We start from the raw sequence: 24,494 nt of genomic DNA, 5'->3' as shown, positions 1-24,494 counted from the left end.
TTATTTGTAATTTCAGCTGTAAAAAACAAAACAAAAGCATATTTAAAACGTAGTAAGTTTTCTTCAAGACCAGAGTATACAACTGATAACAAAAAGCTACAATAATGATAATAATAATACATTATTATTATTATCATTATTATACAGGTGCACTTTTCCTCCACCAACAATAGGCAGTTCATCTAATCTCTGCTGATTCGCAGATCTCACAGCGCATGGATAAGTCTCCTCGACCACTACACGGTCTGTCTGCCTCTCACCGCAGCTCGTTGCCTGTTAGTTAGCACGCAAAACGCAGCTGATCTGGAGGAGAGGCGGTCTGGGACGCGGCCTCAAGAAGCAGCAGCAGCAGAGAGAGCAGAGCAGCTGTCATGTGAATCAGCTGGACGAACAAGGAAGGGGATAAAATAACAACACGACTCCGTCTCTCTTCTACATTAAGGTAAAACACTATGTACCTTTATGTAAAGCGAACGACGTGGATATACCGGCAAAGAATGGTTCATAGTAGCTAGTTTTGAAGCCGTTTATGTTTGCATTTATCGTGACTCCCTGTGCAGAATTAACCAAAGCTATCAACAAGCTAACGGTTAGCTATCAACAAGCTAACGGTTAGCTATCAACAAGCTAACTGTTAGCTATCAACAGCTAGCCGTTAGCTTGTTGGTAGCTAACAGTTAGCTTGTTGATAGCTATAATGAAGCTAACTTTTAGCTATCAACAAGCTTAGCGGTTGCCAACCAAAGAACTGTTAGCCAAAGCTATCAACAAACTAACTGTTAGCTTGTTGATAGCTAAAAGGTTAGCTTCATGAAGCTAACTGTTAGCTTGTTGATAGCAAACAGTTAGCATGTTGATAGCTAACAGGTTAGCTTCATGAAGCTAAGCTGTTAGCTTGTTGATAGCAAACAGTTAGCATGTTGATAGCTAACAGGTTAGCTTCATGAAGCTAACTGTTAGATTGTTGATAGCTAACAGGTTAGCTTCATGAAGCTAACTGTTAGCTAACAACAAGCTAACTGCTATCTTATTGATAGCTAACAGGTTAGCTTCATGAAGCTAACTGTTAGCTATCAACAAGCTAACAGGTTAGCTTCATGAAGCTAAGCTGTTAGCTTGTTGATAGCAAACAGTTAGCATGTTGATAGCTAACAGGTTAGCTTCATGAAGCTAACCTGTTAGCTGTTGCAAACCAAATAAGTTGGCCTCTCTTCCTGTGTGCTTCTTCATTGTTCGTCTTGTTTATTGCTAAACATGTTCGATGTATAAACGATATAAAGTTCAGACTTAATCATTTTGTATCAGACAGTCACAGTAGCTCCAGCACGGGGCCTTTCTGTATCTGCAGCCACCTGGTGATCGAGGAGGCATTTAAACCTCCATTGACTTGTGTGGCTTATGTGTGTTAGCTAGGTTAGCTTGTAAGCTAGCTATGCTTCCCTTCCAACTGCTATCTATCCCCGAGTGCTTTCTAAGGCAGGTCCCATGAATGAGTTATACAAATGCAAGTCAAAGAGAGTCCCAGTGAGTGTCTAAATATATATTAGCTGGCAAAGCTGTGCTAGTTGTTCAGCTGTTACTTTGCATCATAACAAAACGGAGGCTAGTTGGCTACTAGCTAGCTGGCTGGCTAGCTGGCTGGCTTGGCAGACAACAAAAGCTCAGCCAAGCTACAGACGCTCTTGCAGCGAAACCACAAGAGATTTATTCGTCCCAGGGTTTTAACAGGTTTGTTTTGATTAATTATTAGCCGAATATGCTACGTTTAAGGTTACCCATGTTTTGAAATGATTGGTTTATAATATTTGAACAAAGACTTAAGGCTGTAAACACATTTGTGTGAATAGCTGATTTATTTCTAAAACTTGTTTCAGCCTGTTACATAATCGGGTCGCACGCCATTATAATGTGGTTTGCAAGTGAAGCAGCGTTATGAAGATATATGAGGGTTTAAATTCACAATTGAATCACTATGGGGCTAATGTGATCCTTTGTCTGAATGCACAATAAAGTCAGAGTTGGGAGTGGGATGGGTGGATGGGACAAAATCTGAAAAGGGTTGTTGGCATCAGGAAGGATCAAGGACCAAAATCGACGTTTGTTGAATCTCTACCTCCATCTAGTGGTTTAATTGTCACCATCACACAAACCAACTGCTTTCTAGTCCATTGTTACTGTCCAACCTGCAAATTACATTTAGTGGTGCACATTTAGTAATCAAATCTGTACATTTTTTTAATAAAATTTGTACTAAGGTATTAAACAAGGAAAGACTAAACAAAGACACCTACCTATAAATCAAATAAGACTTTGACTAGTTTGGTATTGTAATGATTCAATGCATCAATCAATGCATCGCTGCAACAAGGGCAGAATGTAAGTTGAAATAGCTGATTATAAGTAGTTAGAAAATGTTGGAGATGTGCCTAAGTGTTTAATGTTTTAAAAATCTAGTTATTAACTTTAACTTAACTTTAACTTTAATTCTGCTATAAATACTCTCAACAACCAAAAATAATTGGCAACCACCAAAAACAGGTGATTACAATCAATGGAAATTAATTAAATAATGTAGCAAAGTCAAAAGAAGAAAAATAATAGGTAATAATTGAGATCATTATGTTAATATGAGCACACTATATTAATTAATCACCATCAAGTTTAAAATACATTAACAATTTAAACAAACAGAATTAATTATTCAATTTAATTTATTTATTTAATTTCAGATATGTTTCCATTAGGACAGTTACAGTATCTATATTTATACCAGTATCTACAATATCTATTCAGCACTTTCTGAATTATACTTTAAAAAAATAAATCAAGCAGATTCTCTAGGTGGCCCATTCTCTGGTTAGATTTTTAATTTTTGAAGATTTTACTCTGTTATCTTTTCAGAATAGATTATGTTTCTCCCCACATAGCTAACAAAGTAATCACTATATTTTGACCTTACCCAATATCTGTCACCATTACAATTTACAAGCCACTCATAAAATATAAGTTGATGTTGGAGCACATGTTCATTTGTGTTTTTTTTCTTCTTCTTTTTCCAGGTTATATCTGGTGAGGCGGCAGGATGGCGGGAGCAGAGGTGTACACCCCTGCAAACCCCACCTGCAAGATTATGACCTTCAGGCCCACCATGGAGGAGTTCAAGGACTTCAACCAGTACCTGGTTTATATGGAGTCTCAGGGTGCACACCGTGCAGGTCTGGCTAAGGTAGGTTGCGTTTTCATCTCGACTTGGAAGTTTCAACCACCCAAGAAATTGTTTGTCGAGATCTGTGAGTGATGGACTTCATTATGTCCACTAATTATACATAATTTTGAACTGAAGAAATTTTTAGTCAGTCAGAAAAAGAAAGACATAAAGAAACTAGATAGAGATCGATAGATGACTTTATTTATCCCTGGAGGGAAATTAAAATGCCACAGCAGCCAGACACATTAAAATACAACAAAACAAACCCTGATTCAAATACAAGTTACATATTAAAAGGGAAATTTGCCACTTTTTATGTGGATGTCCAATCAGTGATGATGGTAAATATAGTCCACTGAAGAAATAAATTCCCCAGTGTGTGCTATATTGACAGAGAAATCTGGTCTCTCCTGCTGCGGAGCCTTGCCGGCTGTGCCTACATGTATCAGGATGCATTGTGCGCAAGCGCCGAGTTCGCTACGTCTGATCGATAAACAAAATAAACTCAAAATATCAATGAAGGAAATATTCTTACACCTAAACAGAAAAATACAACGTACACCTTCTTATTTCAAGTTTCTCTCTTACATCAAACTAAGACAGGCTTAATTCCCTTGTTAAAGCTGCAGTGTGTAGATTCGGAGCAAATATGATTTAAAAAAATAAATAGATTTTTATAAAACGGTCACTATATCCTGACAGCATGTGCCTCTGTGTCCTCCAGTAGATATAGCCTGAAAACAGAGCCATGAGGAGGTGCAGAAGTCTAGTTATCTTTCAGAACACTTAAATTACAATATGCTGAAAGGTTATTATGGATTTTTTGCCCAATACTGCCAGAAACATTCTGCCTACTGCAGGTTTAACTTGTTAAGAAAATACAACTCACCAAAAACATTAGTTCGTTAGTCTTTCCACTGTTCCAACAATCAGCAACTCTGGTTTGTTTGAATAAATCCTCAATTCACAGAGACTATTCATCGACTACATTTACCATCCACACTGATTGGACATCCACATAAAAAGCTGCAAATTTCTCTTTTAAATTGATCAATATGAACAAAAGATTATTCAAATGGTATTCAATAATCTGGATGTGCAAAGAGCAGAGTTGTTAAGTCTGATAGCACCCGGCAGGAGTGACCTCCTGTATCGCAGAGAAAGACATTCAGACATATCGTGTGACATATTTATCAGCTTGTGGCCCGTTTGGACACTATGGTTTAACTACTGCTGATTCCAAATGATGAAATGCTGATGAGATTGACCTATTTGTATTAGGTAAACCTCCATTCCAACAGCAATCCTTTCCTCTTCTGTTTGTCCCTCAGGTGATTCCTCCTAAAGGCTGGAAGCCACGTCGCACCTATGATGACATAGATGATCTAATGATCGATGCTCCCATTCAGCAGATGATGGCTGGCCAATCGGGGCTCTTCACTCAATACAACATCCAGAAGAAGCCTCTTAACGTGCAGGAGTTCAGGCGTTTAGCTAACAGTGACATGTGAGTGTTATGGAGTTATTTAACTTTTTTCAGTGCCTTAATGATTATATTAGGAGGGAGGGAAAGTGCCTACATTCACACAGACATTACATCATTACATTCTGGTGCCGCCAGAGTAAGAATTGTCCACAGGGTACCTGACTGGTATATTACACAATTTACTATGTTAAATAAATCTATTCTTAGAATACAGAATAACCTCTAGAAGATGTTTGGTTAACTGGTAAACTGGCTGATAGAAATAGAGAGATACTAACCAAGAGCATCAATATATGTGTGTGTATGTTTGAGGTTGATTTATCATCCTGAGGCCTGTACTACGAAGCGAGTTCAACATACCCAGGGTATCTTCTCGTTATTTGGCTTCACTAACCCTAACAAACGAGATCCTGCTAAGCGGTCCTGTGAAGGTGGTTATCAACTTGGTAAATCAACCCAGGGTTTCTCAGTCTGGCTGTGAGCACGTTCACATGAACGGGGCGGTGTTTGCAGCATCTGACCAATCACAAACATGGACAAGTCCACAGATTTGCAGACAGAGGCAGAGCAGCACATTTAACAAAGAGTAAATTATGTTAGACAAATACGAAGAAATTAAACACATAATTCAGGCTAAAGGTAACACAGTTGAAGCTGCCAAATGCAGGAAGAACAGCTGGCAAAAGAAAAATCTCCCGATGTGTGAATGCGTAAATTAACAGAGTTATTAATTTAACGGAACACTCAAAAGTAAGATATACTCGTCTAGATATAAATAGCTTTTAAACGTACAACGGATGACTGGATTACACCCAATCATGCCCAGTAATTACAGTGTGGCGTGTATGACTATTTGAACCTTCTTTCAGCTGCGTCCCCGTCTCCGGCGGTGTGAAACAGACTCAAGAGGGAGTTAAAAAATAAATATAAAAACAGAATTCAAAGCGGTAAACACCCACAGCATACAGCCAGCTGTCCTTCCTGCATTTGTCAGTTTAAACTGTGTTGTTTTTAGCCTGGATTATGACTTTATCTTCTTCGTATGTGTGTAATATTACCATACGATCCGCGCACACAGCTCTGATTGGTCAGTAGGCGTTGCTTTTATATGAGTCGATCTCTTATCTGGAACATAACCTGCTCCGGAGCAGGTTAGCTGTTCAGCACAAGTTACCAGGGCGATCTACCCTGGTAAGAAGTGATCTATCTTCATAGGACAGAAAACCCAGGTTTAACCCTGAAGTTACATCGCTAACCCCAAATCCTGCTTCGTAGTACAGGCTTCTGGAGAGTCTGTTTCTGACATAGCTGACAAAATGAAAGTAAATATACACATTATATCTAGGGAGCTGTATTGCAGGTATTGCTGGCATATTTGCCCTAAATTAAATAAAAACTACCTTTTTATGAATAGATGCATATTGTATTTTATTGCAAATCTTACATAAACAAAAGAAAAGGGTGAAGTTGGTAAAATAGAAGGAAATGAACAGCAATTTAGACCATGGTTGATGTGTTAATTTTCAGAGCTACAGTTTTCTTAATCCCACATTTAATTGAAGCTTGAGGTGGATGAGTGGTTTAAAAATGCAAGAATGACTTTTGCTAAAAGTATATCATTTTGCTAACATGTAGTATTATGTCATGTGCTAAGGTTTTAATTGTTAGGTCACTTTAAATTAGATTATTCTATAAGCATAGAAGATTATAAAAACAGGATTACGGACTATTTGATCACTGAATGCAGTTTGCTTAAGTCTGTTGCTTGTTTCTTTTATGTGAAATTTCTTATGTTTGTTTTGACTTTTTTGCTGTTTTGTTTTAGGTCTGTTTGTTCTTTTATGTGAAACTTTTTATGCTGCCGTCTTGGCCAGGACTCCCTTGTAAAAGAGATTCTGAATCTCAATGGGAGTATTCCTGGTAAAATAAAGGTTAACAGTTAAGAAAAAGGTTACAGATGGCCATTTCACAGTACCAAATGTAATACGTTTCTCCTCCACAGGTACTGTACACCTCGCTACCTGAATTATGAAGATCTTGAGAGGAAATATTGGAAGAACCTCACTTTTGTCTCACCCATATATGGTGCCGATGTCAGTGGCAGCCTCTATGATGAGGTAGATGATTTTTCTTCCTCTTTTGCTGCTTTCTCTCTGTTTGTATTCTCCAATTTCCATCCATGTGTGTTAATTTCCGTCACCTGTTACTCACTGTCCATATGATCACAGCCAGGTTCTGTGTTTTTAATTGGTTCTGCCTTTAGGAGAAGCAATGGTGGAAATCACTATGGTAGACGTAACATAAACTTATTTCAGCTGAATCTTGCAATTTTGGCTGTAGGTTGACTTTTTCCAATGAAAATAACAACTTACATGAAACTTATCACTTGTAACAAATCCAATGTGAGGACACATGATGAACTGAAAGCAACAGTCATTCACTCCTCCCTACTCACCATCAAGGGAGTTATATATAGAGGACTATATAGTGAGCTCATTGGCAAAATGAAAAAACACTTTCGGACACTACTCGGGTAATTTTCTCTGTGCCGTTATGTCATAGCTGTTGCAAAATTAAAGTATGCTAGATCAACGTCTGCTGGTAGACCATCCATAATAAATTCCAACATGCATTTTTGTGATATATACATATTGTAAGCTATTTTGTTGAGTTGTCTCTGCAGCGTACATGTCTAGGGCTTTTATTGTGAAAGGTAAGAACAGAAGGAGTAAAGAGGTGATGTGCTGCTGTTCTCAATTTGGGGGCAATAAGCATATTTTACCAACTTAATAAATACAAAGTACTTTGTCGCTATTTGTGTGATGCTGCTCTGCTCACATTAAATATATTATTTTCGCGCCGTCATGGATTTGTCTCAATCACGCTGCTCTATTTCCTCTCGTCTGTCTGCCATTTTTCCTTCAGTGCAATGCATGATATATAGTGCTCGGTTAGTGACCATCGTTGTCCATTACTTTTCAGGATGCAATGTGGGATACTTTGTGTCCACTACTTGGTATAATAATAATTCTCACTATACATTCAGACAGCACTTCAAAACGGCGAACACACTATATACAGTAGTCCACTATATAGTGAGTAGTGAGTGATTTTTGACACAGCCATAGACTACTTCTTCATCCCCAGCTTAAATAAAATGGTAATAATACTGAAGCTTAAATTCAGTTTTCAACCCCAAGCGACACTTTTCAACAGCAGCACTTTAGAAGCATGGGACACTTGACATTGTGGACATTCACACTATAGCAATAGAGGGGGATTTGACAGCTGGAGTTAAATTATATTTCATGTAGCCGATACTGATTGGATTTAAACATGTCATTGTCAACCTTAATACCAATCTGCAAGATCAACAGCATCCCGTTGTTTCTAATCTCCTAGGATGTGGAGGAGTGGAACGTCGGCCACCTGAACTCTGTCTTGGATGTTATCGAGGAGGACTGTGGTGTATCCATCCAGGGGGTCAACACTCCATATCTATACTTTGGCATGTGGAAGACCACTTTCTCCTGGCACACTGAAGATATGGACCTGTACAGCATCAACTACCTCCACTTTGGAGAGCCCAAATCCTGGTTAGTGTGGGGCAGGGATTTAGGTACAGGGGGTTCACACACAAAGAAGCAACAAATGACATAACATAATGTAATACACTACAACAATACCACAAAATACAGCCTGAAAAATTCTCACAACACATCTGTGTTACAATGGAAACCAGCCGTATAATCTTCAAGAAAGTATGCAGTATACAGTTAGGCTGTATGTTCACATCCACTTACTTTTCTGTGGGTACCGATGACGCTCGTTGCTATGGATACCCTTCAATCCTATAACTACTGAAACCAAAGAATGTATATTGATGGCCGATAGCTGGTTGTTTGGGAACAAAGACGTTAATACATCCACCACGGTACAGGCTTACAGCATACAGCCCCCGAGTGTATTATAGGATAATAAAAGTGATGAATTACAGCCAATATATCCATTATTACAGACGCATACAGCTACCAGGGAGCTGGCAGAACCAACTTTCAGGACATAATGATTTAAATGAGGGCTAATTTAGTGTTCATACTAGGAAGTTGATTTACTCTTATTTGCAGATGTCTCTTTATACATCCATGGTCACAGACTCATCGGCATTTTTAGTCCAAAATGGCGGCGGCGCTGTTGTCCAAAAAGCACCGGAGTTTTGTGTCTTTGCTGAAACTCATGCAAGTTAACTATGGTTAACTGGACTGGTCCTATCCCTGTTGCATTTTTTCTTTTTCCCTTCCCTTGTGACAAAAAATGGAAGTAAGCCTTACTGATTTTTTTGTTTTATGTTATCCTGACTATTTAACCTTTTAAAAGTTATGACTTTCATGACAACAGTCAAGTCAAAATTAAAATCAAATACAAACATTGGTTGGGTAGTAAAGGCAGTTTGCAGGCAGCTAGAGTGATACTAGAGTATTTAGCCTACCATTGGCTGCTTCAGTACTTCTATATGTGGTGCATATTCACGTAAAACCTTCCCATTTAAGGATTTGTTCATTTCATTTCTATGGTGTCACTACTCTTGTAAGGACTATGACTTATTTCTGATCCTGTCAGTTGTTTGGTGCGATATGTTAAGGAAATACAGAGCAGAGTATACAGTACAGTATGTGTGGAAAGGATTCACTGATGGAGATTCATGTCCCTTTCATAATGCATGTCCATATTTGCGTCAGGGCTGCCAAATCCATCGTTGGCACTCCATTCAGATCATTTTCATGATTAAACTGGATTTAAATGGTGGATTACATATAATGGCATAGCTCTCATTTGATTGCATATGGCCTTAGGGTTTTGTTCCCTAAGTGCTTGTTTGCACACTGATGAGGTGGTTACCTGCAATAAGTGACTATACTTTGTGGAGTCCAAATACTAGTGAGAATAGAAAAGGTACAACATATGCAGCAGTAGGGGCATCCAGGGAGGAATTGTTTATGGAGCTCTGTTATTCTCCAAGGGCGTAAGCATATGGATTGATTCCTTGGAAGCTATCGCTCTTGCCTGTGGAGTGGAGCAAGGCTAAATTTAATATCCCAACCAGTCAACCATATACCATACATTGTTTCTATAAAATCACCTCAAACACTATAACACTGATTAACACTGTAAACTAGAAGTGGTAGTTTTTCTACTACTATTACTACTGTCATTTGCGCGCTATCAATCTCTGTGTCTTTGCAAATAACTTGATGCTGTGTACACTGATGACACTCGATTTCAGTATTTATTTCACTGGGAGAGGGGGTGTTGGGGTGGCTAAATGTGTAGTTGCCTTGTAGTTTTGGGACGTGGTATCCCAGGGAACGTCATACATTTTTTTGTAGAATTTGGATAGATTTGCTGGATTTTCTCTGGATAAAGGAAAAAAAGTTCTATTATAATTTTCTCTATAGACTGGGGCCATCATCAATGGATAGTGTAATAGGTATACAGTCACTGCACACATAATTTACTAACTTATTAAAGTGGTTTTAGGGTGCTTTCACACCTGTAGTTCAGTTCATTTGGCCCAGACCAAGTGAAAAAAATGATACATTTTTAGTTCTGGTCCGGTTCCTGTTCACACTGCCCTATTATAACAAACCAGAGGAGTAAACATGACGTTGAACAGACTGACAGGTAACTTGTTTATTTGGCAATTTTAACGATTGTCATCCTGCATCATCAGGATCCACATGGGGAAGTCAAATTACGGTGACTAACAGAAGTTTATGCAGCACTTTAATGCTTGTGATGTGTATATTTATGTTCTTTGCTTAATAACTGATAATAAGCATTATTAGTATTATTAGACTGCAAATTGACCGCATGTAATGATATATAATAGTAGAGACAGGTCAGCACAAAAAACCCTTTGCACGCTCCCAGATGACTGGTGCGAACACGTCAGGGAGTGCATGGACATGCTCATAATTGATGTACTGTGGGATTGCTGTCACACTCTTTTTAATGGAGATACTGAACTTACAAAGTACACAGAGTCGAATACAACCACAGCAGTTTCAACAGCTTTTGACCTATTAATCAGGGAAAAATACCCGCGCTGACGTACTTGTATACAAGGCCTTAAATACAGATCGCTTCCTGAAATGACTTCACGGTCTGCAAATGGATTTATTAGTAGTTAAGCTTTTGAAATCATGCTAAAATCACATATCTGCTATCATAAAATCCTGTGGTTGGTTTGTTTGCTTTCACACCACTAACGAACCGCACTAACCGGGTAAACAGACCTGAGTTCGTTTTAACCAAACCAAACAGGTTAGGTGTGAAAGCAAACTTTGTGTTAAGTTACTCGACATGATAAGAACAGTGAAGATGAAATTGAAATGATGGCAGATTTTGAGGTATAGATCCGTCATTTACATATTTTAAAGTTGCCAAACTATCTTTCTTGAATTTCATAGAAAATACTGTATTGTCCAGAGTACATAGAACAGAATATATATATATTGCACAGGTCTAATTGTTAAAGCGCTTGCATTTTTTAATAGAAGAGGAGCTGGGTTTTTAAGGAGATTCAGGCTAAAATAATAAAGTGAAAGTAGAGGTGAAGAATGCAGGTAGATCAAAATTGAGTTTGCTTTTTATTTCTTTGTCAGCTTGGCTTGCTCCGTTTCGCTCTCCCTCTTGCCCTGGAGGGAGTTCTGCTCATTAGAGCAGTGAGCCCTGCAACCCCACAGGGATCAGTGTCACAGCCAGACAGTGACACACATATACACAGAAACACAGACAGGCACACACTCACAAAGAGCAGCCTGATGATCCAAGTACCCACACACATGCATACCCTTATCATCTAACACACACACACACACACACACACACACTGGCGTACACTCTTTCATCTTGCTGCTATTTTGACATCTTGTCCCTGGAGGGGAGCAGCTTAAAGATGCACCTCTCTCACCTCTTCTCAATCCTCTACCCCCTCCAACTCCCCATGTCACCTCCACCTGAGGTTGCCTCTCCCTCTCATCCTGTCTCTCACTGCTCTGTTAAGCTGACAGGTGATATGATGATAGAAATGCCACAGACCTGAGGGCGGATGGCGCTACTCAAATGGAATGCCTAGTCAAACCTGGAGGGAATTCTGTCACGCTCCCTAGGTTTCTCGCCGGGAACTTTGGGAATAGTTTAAATTCAGATTGCATCAGCAGTCTGGCGCAAGAAAATGCAGAATAAGGACAAAATAAGATTAACTCTTAACTCAACGGCATTCAGTGGTAGTTATTTTGTCCCTATCAGAGATGGAACTAGGCTCCATATTTTGAAATGCAGTATTGCAGAGACAGAGACCAAATACATTAGGCTTCTAAATTGTAAAGGGTCAGCATTTGCCCAGAAAAGCTAATAACAGGTTATTAGTTTCTACGGTAAATTTGAATATACTTTTACGTTAAGGAATAACGGCATTTCTGTGTGTTATAATTTTTTATTAATAAATCGTGCAGTGCTTGAAAAGGCTGATCAGCCTTCTTGCAATCATTCATTTATCCACCACTTGATGGCAGTCTTGAAATTGTAAAGGCTTCTCTTGAAAACATGTCTGCAACTGCCAGTGTTATGCTAAAATGTGTTCATTATGCCTACACTACAATACATGTTCAGAATTTCACATACACAGTCAAAAATAATTCAGTCTGCTCCCCATATATGTGTTGTCTCTAACAGGTATGCCATCCCCCCTGAGCATGGGAAGAGACTGGAGCGTCTGGCTACAGGTAAAAGGATCATTTATATTCTCTTTGTGTTCTCCTTATAAATAGAGGCGGGAGAGGTAATGAAATAATTATTAAATAACGATCGCAGCATACAGAAGCAGGTCTGCATTAAACAACAAAGTACAGCACATGAATTAAACTCTGCAATGAGAGGGCACTAGAGGTAATGGCAAAGCTAAAGATGCAGCATGCTAATGAGCTCCGACTACAAACATGCAGAAACTGCTACTAGTAGAGATGTAAATGGACAAAGATGCTTAATGTATTGACAAATGACTTTAGGAAAATCCATCCATTAATAAACTGTAATGCATATGATTACATATACAGCTAAATCATTGTTTAAGTGGTTCAAGTGTAATGTAAAATGAGGCTATTATGTCTAAGATTGCAATGCTGATTACTTCACTGGATAAATGAAATTAAAAACAGGTGAGATCTTAATCACAGATATCACAGTAGAATAACATGTGCTTAGTTTTTACAGACAGCCATCCATTTAACAAAGGTAAAATGATGAGCATCAAAGCTTCATTAAAAATGTATAGTCAACAATTAATTATAAAGTAATTTTATCAGGTAAAAAGTAGGGCTCGATAAAAATATTTAATCGCGATTAATCTCATGACTGTAGTTAATCAAAAATTGATCACACATTTTTTTATCTGTTCAAAATGTACTTTAAAGGGACTGTTTGTAACTTCTTACACTTATAAATCACCCGGGTCGGTGTCCCATGCGCGCTCGCATATGCGCGCTCGCATATGCGCTCTCGAGTGTGGCTACGCTGTTCAGACAAGACTCCAACACAAACTACACAGAAGCACCAAAACCTCAAAGTGTTGGCCGCGGTCGTAGTACGCGGGGAAGACCGTAGCTTTGGTCTCCATGGCCGGAGTCGCTGCTGTACTCTGCTCTTCTGCCTGCCTGCTTGCCTTCACTCGGCTCGCTCCACCTCACGTGCATGCGCGCACACTACACACTGCAGAAGACTTCGTAGCTCTGAGAATATCTAGTGAATAATTAACTGCTGCAGCTCCTCCAGACCAACAGAGGTTTCCCGTGTCTTGTAAAGTGACGGGGCTCCGCAGCGAGAAACGTTATCGTCTCCGACCGGGTGCCGGTGTCTCCCTCCGACCGCGGTCGGGAGGCTGAAGCAGGAAAAGCCAACACTAGGATCAGCATTGATTCATGGAGAGACCTTTGTCTGGTCAGCTATAACATTACTGCCAAGCAGGTGAAATATAGAGTGATATTGTGGTTTTAGCTGACGTGTGTCGCCTCATTGTTTTGAGCGATGCTCGTTCATGTCTATTTAGAGCGAGTTTCGTTGACTTTCGTTGACTTAACGGCCACAGGTGTCGCTGTTAACAAGCATTTCTGAATCTTACAAACAGTCCCTTTTAAAGGGAGATATGTCAAGTATTTAATACGCTTATCAACAAACCCTCACAGGCACTGCATTTAACATAAAACAAAATCCTCAAATCATAACATTGGCAAACTCAAGCCCAACAGGGAACAACAGCTGTCAATGTGTCAGTGTGCTGACTTGACTATGACTTGCCCAAAACTGCATGCGATTATCATAAAGTGAGCATGTCTGTAAAGGGGAGACTCGTGGGTACCCATAGAAGTGGCGTTGAAACGAATTTGCGTTAAGGCGTTGCCAGGTTAACTTTGACAGCCTTACTGGTTACATATTCTCAAATGAAAATTTGCTGTTTTTTTTGTGTTTCGTGCTGTGTCTTTGTACATTGAATTTTGGACATTTTATAAACAAATTCATTTAATTATGAATTTATTATATCAGTATTGTTATTATAATAATCATTAGTTGCAGTCCTAATGAAAGAAAAAATATCACTGTAGTCTGTAAAGGTTGAAAATGTTATAACCAGAAAATCCATCACTCACTTAGCTTTTTAGGCAAGCTTTTTATTCATGTATGTTTTTTTCTGCTGGCTTACACTCTATGTTAATGGTGTGTGTGCACATTTTTGGCAGGTTTCTTTCCTAACAGCTTCAAGGGGTGTGAGGCTTTTCTTCGTCACAAGATGACTCTAATCTCCCCTTCCATACTGAAGAAGTATGGCATTCCCTTTGATAAGGTAGACTCTCAGCCCCTTTGAAAAATTACTCTGTCTTCCTCTTCTTGCCGTTTGTACTCTCTTTATTTACCAACTTTCTGGAAACAGCTTTTCTTGCCACTAAAATTAGCAGTGCTCGTTTTGAAATGCAGAAATCTGCTGTGGCTTATTTGAATTATTTTAATGAATTTTCTTTTACGTGCTAAGTTTTGAAAAACATTAAGACAGTTCAGTGTTTTGTCACTCACCTCTTGTTATAAACTAATCTCTCCCCCTGTGTCTTTCTCCCTCCCAATCATAAATTGCCAGATTACTCAGGAAGCTGGAGAGTTCATGATCACCTTCCCTTATGGCTACCATGCTGGCTTCAATCATGGCTTCAACTGTGCGGAGTCCACCAACTTTGCCACTTTGCGCTGGATAGACTATGGCAAAGTAGCCACACAGGTAACATTTAGCTGAGAACCTTTTTTAAAACTGTGCACCACTCCATGTCCTTGGAAAGTCTCACAAAGAAGTGTATCAGATTTGAATACAGTTTATTTCATTGGTAAAAGTCATTGTCATATATTAAACAGAACAGAATAGATTATAATTTAGTCTTAACGGTAACTTTGGTATTTTTCAACCTGGAAATTGTTATGTCTGACAACATTATGGAAATGACCCTACAGAGAAGTGAAACGTTTTCCTTACCTCTTACTTGATCCGTTCTGTTTGTTATTGTGTCCAAGTCTCGCTCAAGGAGGAGTCTTGTTGTGAAATCTGAATATCCGTATACTCTGGCTCAAATAAATACGGGCGGCCATGGAATTTGAACACCTCATCCACATTGTCAAAATCATCTAAATATTCAGCCATGACATTGAAAATCTTTTAGATAACACTAAGCTACACTTTCTGTCCTCCAACACAACAAACTCTGCACGGCTGGCTCTCACGTCTCCACCAGGGATGTATTCCATTATTCCACTGTTATCTTCCGACAACACGTCACCTCACAAGATTTCAGAACAAGACCTCTCCTTGAGCGAGACTCTTTCAGCTTGCCAGCTTGCCCCAATAGCACCATATTGCAGCTTGTGAGCAGCTGCGGTCTACAGCGCTCTCCTTCAATACTGGACCAATTTCAGAAATTGTTGTCCCCATTAGTCAGTTGGACACAAAAACATGGGAAAACAGGTTGAAAAATAGCAAAGTTACCCTTGAAAAGTGAACACCACAAGGCCTCTTTATGTGTTTCTAAATCCGAGACAATATTTGTCCTCCTCCTCTTCCCATCCTCTAGTGCACATGTAGCAAGGACATGGTAAAGATATCCATGGAACCCTTTGTGAAACGTTTTCAACCAGACCGGTACCCTAACTGGATGGTGGGCAAAGATTCTGCACCTCTTGACCACATACTTGCCACTCCCAGTACAACACCGGAACTGCAGAGCTGGTTGCAGAGGCGGCGCAAGAACAAACCTACGAATAAAGGGTACTGTATTCATACTCGGACAATGTTTCTTCTGTTTTCATTGCCATACTGTTAAAGAGAGTAGTCTACTGCAGCTAATGGTGCTACTGGGGTTTTAATCTGTAGTAGGAGTTGTGCTGATTGTATATTTGATGATATAATATTTTTAATATAACACACAGTCCTCATCAATCTTAATAAATACATTTCATTTTGTATTAGGAAAAGAACATTTATTTAAAAAACAATTACATTTCCAATGCAACATTTGGAGATGCATCAGATTGGGATGACGAACTCGGTGCCTGTGATGATGGCCCTGGTGCATTGGCTAGTGATCTAATGTATGTAGCCAGAAATATTTGGCAGCTGCAAAAGCCAAATGCCAAATGCCAATGTCTCCAATGTCACAAAATTCCACATTTGCTTTTATTGATTTTCAGTGTTAATCTGGGTTTTGAGTTTCAATCTTCTATGATCCATCTCCCATCTTGCAGCTGCACCCACACTCGTATGCGCTCCAAGCGCCTCAGAACCACCGAGGAGCCTATTGGCCTGGATGGCAGCTCAGCATTGACCAGCTGCAAGAGGAAAGGCCTGGGTGGTCCGCCTGGGCCCAAGTTGCGAAGGTCTGTGGCAGGGACAAGCTGCAGGGAAGAGGAGGAGAAAGAGAAGAAAAAGGATGGACATCTTTCTGGTAAGAGAGACGGTAGTGAGTGTGTGTGTGCCTGCATGATTGACGCAGTTTGTCTTCGTGCCTATTTCTTTTTTTACATTTTGGAAATTTCTCATCTGAGATCCATGAAAATATTTTTACAGTCCTTCTTAACTTGGTACATCCATCCTTTTATCCTCAACAGGTCCTTGCAGACAGATGTGTGTGGTCAAGGTAAATCGTGTAGAGAGTAATAGTTTGGGATTTTCGAATAAGGAGCCATCCCATAACTCTCACTGCAGCTCCATTCCCTCCCCTGCTTCAGCAGTGAAGAATGACCTAAAGGCAGAGGCGGTCACTCATACTGACCCTCAACACCTCTCAGGGTCAGGGGTCACATGTAGGACTCCTACAGAAGGACTCAGACAATGGCCTGAGGCTACCCAGATGCATCCGGGAATTAATAAGCCACGGTTTCACTCTCCTGAACCACAAGACCTCTCAACTTCTCAGGACTGCCCTCCCCTGGAGGCCAACAAACTCAGCTCATCTTCCCACACAACAAGCAATTCTGCTGAGACTGAGATGAACTTGTGTCACCCTGACTCTGGAGCTCAGACATCTAGTTCCTCATGTAGAGAAGACACTTTGAGCCAAACACCAAACACTGACAGTAGCATGGACACGGGTACTGAGAATAACACTAACAGCACTGCTGAAGCAGAGAAAATGGACACAGTTGTTGATACAAAACACATCAATCCACACTCCACTACAGAAGCACTTTATGATCTCAAAACTGAGCCAGCAGAGGGGGATAGTTACACATCATGTGGTTCCTTCCCCCCTTCAGGACACAATTGCAGTTTGGAAAAAAACAGCACTGAGGAAAATCTTTTCCCTCCTCTGCTACAGAGGAATGCAGTGGATATGCCACAACTCACTCCTGAGCCAGCAGATAAGGTTGAAATCCGCCCTTTGCCACCTGTACTGGTCCAAGAGATGCCCTCACTCACCCCGGCTGATGATGGGCTAACCCACGTCCCAAAAGCTATATCGTACAGTCACCAGGTTGCACCTGTGCTACAGCGGGAGACGCCAACCGGCTCTCCAGCCTCAGCCAAACAGGAAGAGATGGAAACTGACTTAATGATGTCAGAAGAACCTCTTACTGTAGAACATGCCAACAAGTGGCATTTAGATTCTCCATATAATTGCGAAGGGGCAGCAGTGTGTGGTTTAGAAGGAAACGCGGCTCATTTAACGACCAATGCTATACACAAAATAACATCTGGTGGTGTCCATGATATGCTAATAATGCCAGGAATTGCTGCAGGAAAGGATCTTACAAAGCTGGAAAATGTTACTACTGGACAGACTGATGCTTTCACTCGCCAGCTAGTTCAGAGCACTGCACCTCAAATAGAGCAGCAATGCAGCTTAGCAGAGTTAGCCAGTAAAGATAACTCAAAGGACCCAGCTCCAAGGGACAATGCATTCAGTCTGAGCAGTTGTGGCCCTGTTTTAAGTTGCACCTCAAACAATAATCCCCCAACCCCTTCCCCTTCATTATGCGCTCAAAGTAACAGTCACTCAGCATTGCAGCTCCACCACCACACTTCATACTCCCCTTTGCATTGTACTTCTGAGATCCCATACATGGAGCCCAAACCTTTCTCCAGTAGCATATGGAAAAACTTCAATTCCCAGGGTCCTGCAGTACTCATCCAGAGTCTGCACCCAGAACTCCCTTCGGACTTCACCCATGACCCCCTACCTTACACCATGTGGACTGAACCTCAGTGCAAAGAAGTCACAGACCTGGAGGTGGCAGAACATGACCTCCGTGAGTCAGAGAACCAGGAGGAGGAAGGCGGGCCTCTCACCTGGGCCCAGCTCGAGCCTACCTCGCTAGTTTCAGTCGGTGCTGTTGAGCCCCTGGGGCTTTGTGGGGATTATGAGCTTCACAGAGGGGAAGCAGATGGGTCTGAAGCCCTTGCCTTGTGCAGGGAGCTGGGGAGACAAAGGGACGCAGAGGAGAGTCTACACTCAGATACTGCTATTTCACCTCTCGGGATGGGAGGAGGAGAACAGGACGGGGCGTCTGATATGGAAGAAGGGGGATCTGATGGCGAAGAGGCAGAGCAGCAAAGTAGTGTCAAGGGAGAGAGCAGTAGTGACTCATCTGATGAGGAGGAAGAAGAGGAGGAGGAGGAGGAAAATGATACGAGTAACTGCGAGTGTGATGAATCAGGCCTGGAACCTGGGGAGGTTTGTGCCGTGAGTGCTCTTTTACACACAATCACACACATTCAGTCTTTTGCTCAAGTTTTATACAAATACAGATTATTTGCACTCTAATGCCTTTCAATGATGCCTGTTCATGCCAGTACCCTGCCCTGTCAGTGAAGAAGACCAGTAAGAGCTGGCGACACCCACTCAGGAAACCTACTGCGAGGGCTGTAACCACGGCCGTCAAACAACAGGCTGCCAGTGATGATGGTGGGAACTCACACACACACACACACAGTTCCCACAGTTCATTGAAAGGTTATTGCGAAGGTTTAGCCTTAAAATTCAGTCAGTGACACATAAGCCAAGAGCTCATTTCAATAAAAATCCAGGGACATTTCCTGTTGTGGTTGGTGCTGCATAGGATGTGGCACCAGGCCAGAAACCATGATCCTTTGACTTCTGCTGGTTGCATTGCTGTGAACAAGAATACAATTGTTTGTAAACCATACTTGAAAACCATGATATTTTCTTTGTTAAAAGGTAGTTTAGCTCAGGAGGAATAGGATTAACTTTGTTGTCTTAATACCGTTTAAAACACACTTCTAACTAGTAAGTACTGCCAGGTAACATTTGTGTTCTCCCCTATGGCTTTCCCACAGCGTAGCTTTTTATAACCACTGAACCATTCCTCTCTGCGGTCCCTTCCTCCCCTCCTCATTTTTCACATTTTATGTCCCCCCAAATGATTCGTCTGACGTCAATGCACACATAAACCAAACAGATTTAACTCTCAGGCCTACCACAGTAAAATGACCTAGTGATAGATACTCTATTTGTTTTCATGGTTTTAAGAGGGTGGGAGGGAGGGAGGGCCCTCAATTAAAAACAACTAATGCACATATACACACACAGTCACATTCATCATCTCCATGGTTGTGAAAAAGGATGAATAATTCAGCAGCCATTTTAGTTGTTTATCCCTGAGAAATGACCATGAAATGACCATGGCTGTGAGAAGCCTATTTTATGATGATGAGGGCTCTTAATCATTTTAGGTAATTTTACAAACACACAGGCTTCTATTCATTGGAAATGTTTATCAAGTCACCGGAGGAAAATGTCACCACTGTGGATGGATTAGATCTGACTTAGCAGCAAGTCTATTAATACTGCTGAAGTCAATTGTGAGAATGATGCATGCTATGTTTTTGATATTCAGGGCACATGATTGTTTCAGATTCAGAGCAGGCTTAATTAACAAACTACCAGACAAGAGATTTGCTCTCTGTATTGCATGAATCATTATCTGGGCCATAGTAAAAACAGAAAATTCACCAGTTGAATAGATGAGTGATTGCAAGGTTGTGAGGCTTTGTTGTGTCTCCACTTAGAGCCCACTGAAGCAAGCCTGGCAGAGGAGGAGGAACAGGAAATGGAGGCGTGGGCGAAACCCCTCATCTACCTGTGGCAGAACAGGAAGAGCTGCTTCACAGCAGAGAGGGAATACAATTCTCATGCAGCCACCATGCAGCCATACTGTGCTGTGTGCACACTCTTCATGCCCTATTATCAGGTAAAGTGGACTTCAACAAAAATATATACCCAAGGTAATTTGTTGGATGCTTTTTCCGAAATGCATTACAGTTTCATTAGTACCCGTATGTATTGCAGACTCGAGCCCAAACACACTTAAGATATGATTGTATCTTCTAGTCACCGAGTTGAAAATGGAGGAATCGATACTGGCAGATCACATTCAGTAGGACTCTTTGCTTCCGCTCCTTAAGCCCCGCAGGATTTATCTCTGCAGGTGAGGTGGAGTGTTTTCAATTATACCTGCGCTGGTCAGTGACTCTAATCCCATTTGGAGCACATATGTTTTCCATCCCTCACCCTAGTAAGGGATGAAGTCCGTATCTTTAGTGCACGTTTTTTTTAATTCGGCATCCGATAAAAATTGTTATGCCCAGAAACCCTGCACACTGAGTCTGATTGCGTTTTATTATTCTATTCGTTGCAAAAATTCGCAATACAAGACAAAACTGAAATAAATACGTGGGAGCAATGATAGCGCTAGTCCCAAACGGGATTAATGAATGAATGACATTACCAAGAAGTTATCGTTTAGCTGCCTCGAGCACAATCACTACTATCTAATCTTATCCTTTGTTTTGAGACCGTCCCCCATTCCAAGCTGTTCTGCAGTCACCATAAAAGTAAAGTGCTTTGTGCTGGGAGAAGAAGTGAATATTTATCATGCCATTTTGGATGATGACATTTGCAACCCTATTTTGCCTTTTGACGGATGCGAAAAAATGCAGAAATCTAACCTGTTCCGAAAAAATTGATTGACGGAAGTTTCACAGTCGGTGTGTAAACGTGATTGACACAACGGGAGGTTGTATTTATTTTTAAATGTGCAACAATTTCAGATGAAAATTACGGACTTGGTGCGCAAAGGCCTTAATACTTATAGCCACAATTACCTACTGTTTTTCAGCAAACTTTTTATATTGTATCTTTTATGACTGGCTGTGTTACTGTGCTGTATTAACTGGATTTCATCAGCTCAGTGCACAGTGGGACAACTGGGGGAAAAAAGGATTTAGCTAACCTGATAGATCGCTCTGTAACATCGATCAACTCATATGATGGTGGAAAAAGCAAAGACCCCGCTAGCTAATCAAATGGGCTGTTGTAATATCATGTTAGTGGTGATCCTGTCTTTGCTGGTGTACCTTTTTATAGCCAAGCTGATTTGATGTGCAGAGAGCTACATGTATGTAACACTGTTGAAGATGCCAGGCCCTTTCTTATTGTGAAAGCATAGCCTTGAAAAGAGACATTTAAGTAGTTTGCAACTGTCTGTGTAAATAATTCAATTACAGCTAAATAATTACCGGTGAATAATACTAGTATTGTGAATAATACTAAGCCCACTGGTGATGAACGTCGCATGGTTTCCCTGCAGCTTATCATTGTCTTATTACAGAACCGGCTCCTGTAATTTGCCACTGGCTAAAATGCCATCCAGAATGACAACTTTAATTATGAGGCAGGAGGGGAAATATTTTATTACCCAACTCCATCTGTAATATTAACAAGAACATGAAAATCACCCACATTTTTTTATTTTTTAGAATGAAGACAAAGCAGACGACAGTACACCTATCCTAGCTAAGGACATCTCTCCATCCTCATCTCCAATGGACGCCCCCCCACGCCCCTGTAGAGGTCTGAGAAGGACCAAGCCCCTGGTCCCAGAGATCTGCTTTTCTTTCCGGGAGCAGAACTGTCCCCCAACTCCCACTAACCCTCTGCTGCAGGAAGATGGCACCTCCCCTCTGCTCTACTGCCAGGGCTGTTGTCTGCAAGTCCATGCAAGTATGTATGCACAAGGGAAGAGGAGAGTGTAAATGTGTGAGAGAGAGTGTGTGGTGCGTCCTCAGGTCGATACTGGTGTTTTAAGTATAGTTTCTAAACTTCCAAGCATCTATTTACCTCCTGCCTCACCAAGCCACAATGTTTGTTTCTAAATGTTGTGCTTGTTTTTCTGATGTCTTTGTAAGAGGGTCAGTGGGTTTGAGTCCTGACTCCATCTCAATGTTCCACCCCCTCTCTGTTTCCCTTTCTCCCCCGCTCTCTGCGGTTTGGAGTATATTATTTCCCTCGTCAGCCGAATGAGGGTGAATCCTCTGTCTTCACCACACATACTTCCTGTCCCAAAGCCCCAAGCCAGTGCAACAAGGCCTCACACACACTCTTAAAAAAAAAACCCGGAGCATTTCTGTTCCACTGGACACACAGACGCGACACGCTGTACATTATCTCAATCCTCCATTCACACACTTTAACAGCCCTAGGACTCTTTCCCAATCCATACACATTTCGCCAATATCTTAAGCTTTCAGCTGGTCTTCTACAGACCTGCACACACACAGACGCACACACTTTTTGAAAGTCTCACACACTGTCCCGAATCCACAGCTTTAAAATGACATTGCTTCTCTCAGTCAGTTTCAATCCCTCATACTTTCCTGCCACTAGTGTTGATCCCACCTCACTTTACTCTGGAGGGTCTAGGTGTTATGTATGTACCGTGTGTGTACTTAACTGCTGTACACTGTATGTACTACACATGCATTTGCTTGCTTTGTGTGAGTGTGTGGAGGTACAGTAGGGTTGGAGTAGAAGCTGAAGTGCATGTCATTTGAAACTGATGAAAAAGCCACAAGTTTGGTTTTGAGAGCCTGCAATAAGTACACGTTGATGTTGCTCTCCCCCCTGTACTGTTATTTGAACTCAGGAAAGGAAAGAGAGGTGAGCTTAGATTTTATGTTTGGTTTGGTGATGGATTGTGGGGGAAAAGAGCGGAGACATACACACATATACAGACTTTAAGTGTTTCTTACAAATAAAAATTCCCCCCAGCTTATGTGTCTAAAACCTCTAGGAATGGATTTTAACCAGCTGTCAGCTTTGAAAAGAATCTCATTTGTCTTGCTTTTAAATTCAAAATGTTTTTCTGTTGGAGGCCACCACCAGCATTTATATTTTTATAAAACATGTCTGCTGTTCTACCACACCAAGGACACAGACCAAAACTAAACTTAACAACAATATTTACTCAAAGTGGCTGTTTCATACTACTGGGTATGTTTTGCAACGTCTGTCAGCCATGTCATCTGGGTTACAAAGGGCTAGCTGCACAAGTGTCTCAAACGAAACAGTACTGTCACGCCAGTGCAAGTCTGGCTGTCTACAAAGTACTCTTTGATACACAGATGAACACACAAATAGATGCATTTATAAACAAAGATGCATAGATGTACCTTTTCCTCTTGTGTTGTCTGTGTTTCTTGCTCAACCACAGCTGTTCCCTTACACAAACACACACACACGCACACCATAGAGCTCTCCATTTCCCCTTAGTCTGCAATACTGTGCATTTCTGCATGAAACAATACCATCTTTCTGTTGAAAATCTGTGGAAACAATGTGGACGTGGCATTTTAGTCTGTTCTTTGTAACCGATTATAGACTTACCATTTGCCGTCACGTCTGCGGTTTTCTGTGAATGGTTCGTTGAAACCGTGCCACCAGGTTAGAGTAAAGCGGTTTAGTAGTATTTGAGTGTAAAGATTTTTCTCATCAATCACTTCCTCCTTTTAGGTTGCTACGGTGTTGCAGCAGATGAACTCAACGAACAGTGGTCGTGTGATCGCTGTACAGAAGGAAGCTTTACAGCAGTAAGACGATTTCTCTCCTTGTGTGATGTCACTTTTCTTTTGACAGTGGTGTTTTAGATGGAGTGTAATTATACGCACATTACTTATTGATCAAAAGTTACTGATAAAAAGAGCAACACTTGCAGAATGAATCTGAACTACAAATTTGTTTAGAAGGACGAGATTTTGATCCTAGTAGAAGTTTTGACCAGACGAAGACGAATCCTCGCAAGATCTAATTGAAAATCTTGTTGTTTCTAAATAAATTTGTGGTTTGGAGTCATGATCGACAACGTTATCTTAACGAATATAGGCTTGATGGATGACTGAATATGATTAATGCC

The 24,494-nt window shown here is 40.8% G+C and overlaps 1 protein-coding gene across 7 annotated transcripts in view; it reads left to right on the top strand.

Annotated features, from left to right (window-relative positions):
* Positions 1 to 212: 212 nt before the first annotated feature.
* kdm4c (lysine (K)-specific demethylase 4C) overlaps positions 213 to 24,494 on the top strand; it is a 38,112-nt gene continuing 13,830 nt past the window's right edge. For 6 of the 7 annotated variants that reach the window (XM_074630253.1, XM_074630254.1, XM_074630252.1 and 3 more), the window contains exons 1-15: positions 214 to 442; positions 3,060 to 3,226; positions 4,540 to 4,715; positions 6,697 to 6,811; positions 8,097 to 8,290; positions 12,432 to 12,481; positions 14,489 to 14,592; positions 14,881 to 15,018; positions 15,860 to 16,053; positions 16,530 to 16,729; positions 16,893 to 18,967; positions 19,078 to 19,189; positions 20,314 to 20,495; positions 22,063 to 22,306; positions 24,095 to 24,171. In XM_074630253.1, the coding sequence (XP_074486354.1) occupies positions 3,083 to 3,226; positions 4,540 to 4,715; positions 6,697 to 6,811; positions 8,097 to 8,290; positions 12,432 to 12,481; positions 14,489 to 14,592; positions 14,881 to 15,018; positions 15,860 to 16,053; positions 16,530 to 16,729; positions 16,893 to 18,967; positions 19,078 to 19,189; positions 20,314 to 20,495; positions 22,063 to 22,306; positions 24,095 to 24,171 (4,005 nt within the window). In that variant the 5' untranslated portion in view covers positions 214 to 442; positions 3,060 to 3,082. Of the gene's footprint in view, positions 443 to 3,059; positions 3,227 to 4,539; positions 4,716 to 6,696; positions 6,812 to 8,096; positions 8,291 to 12,431; positions 12,482 to 14,488; positions 14,593 to 14,880; positions 15,019 to 15,859; positions 16,054 to 16,529; positions 16,730 to 16,892; positions 18,968 to 19,077; positions 19,190 to 20,313; positions 20,496 to 22,062; positions 22,307 to 24,094; positions 24,172 to 24,494 lie in introns of all 7 variants that reach the window. The other variant, XM_074630250.1, reaches the window with a different exon arrangement.

Source organism: Sebastes fasciatus, chromosome 3, assembly GCF_043250625.1.
Source record: "Sebastes fasciatus isolate fSebFas1 chromosome 3, fSebFas1.pri, whole genome shotgun sequence".
Lineage (NCBI taxonomy): Eukaryota > Metazoa > Chordata > Actinopteri > Perciformes > Sebastidae > Sebastes > Sebastes fasciatus.
Note: the sequence above shows the minus strand (reverse complement) of the source record. Positions and strands in the feature narration are given on the sequence as shown.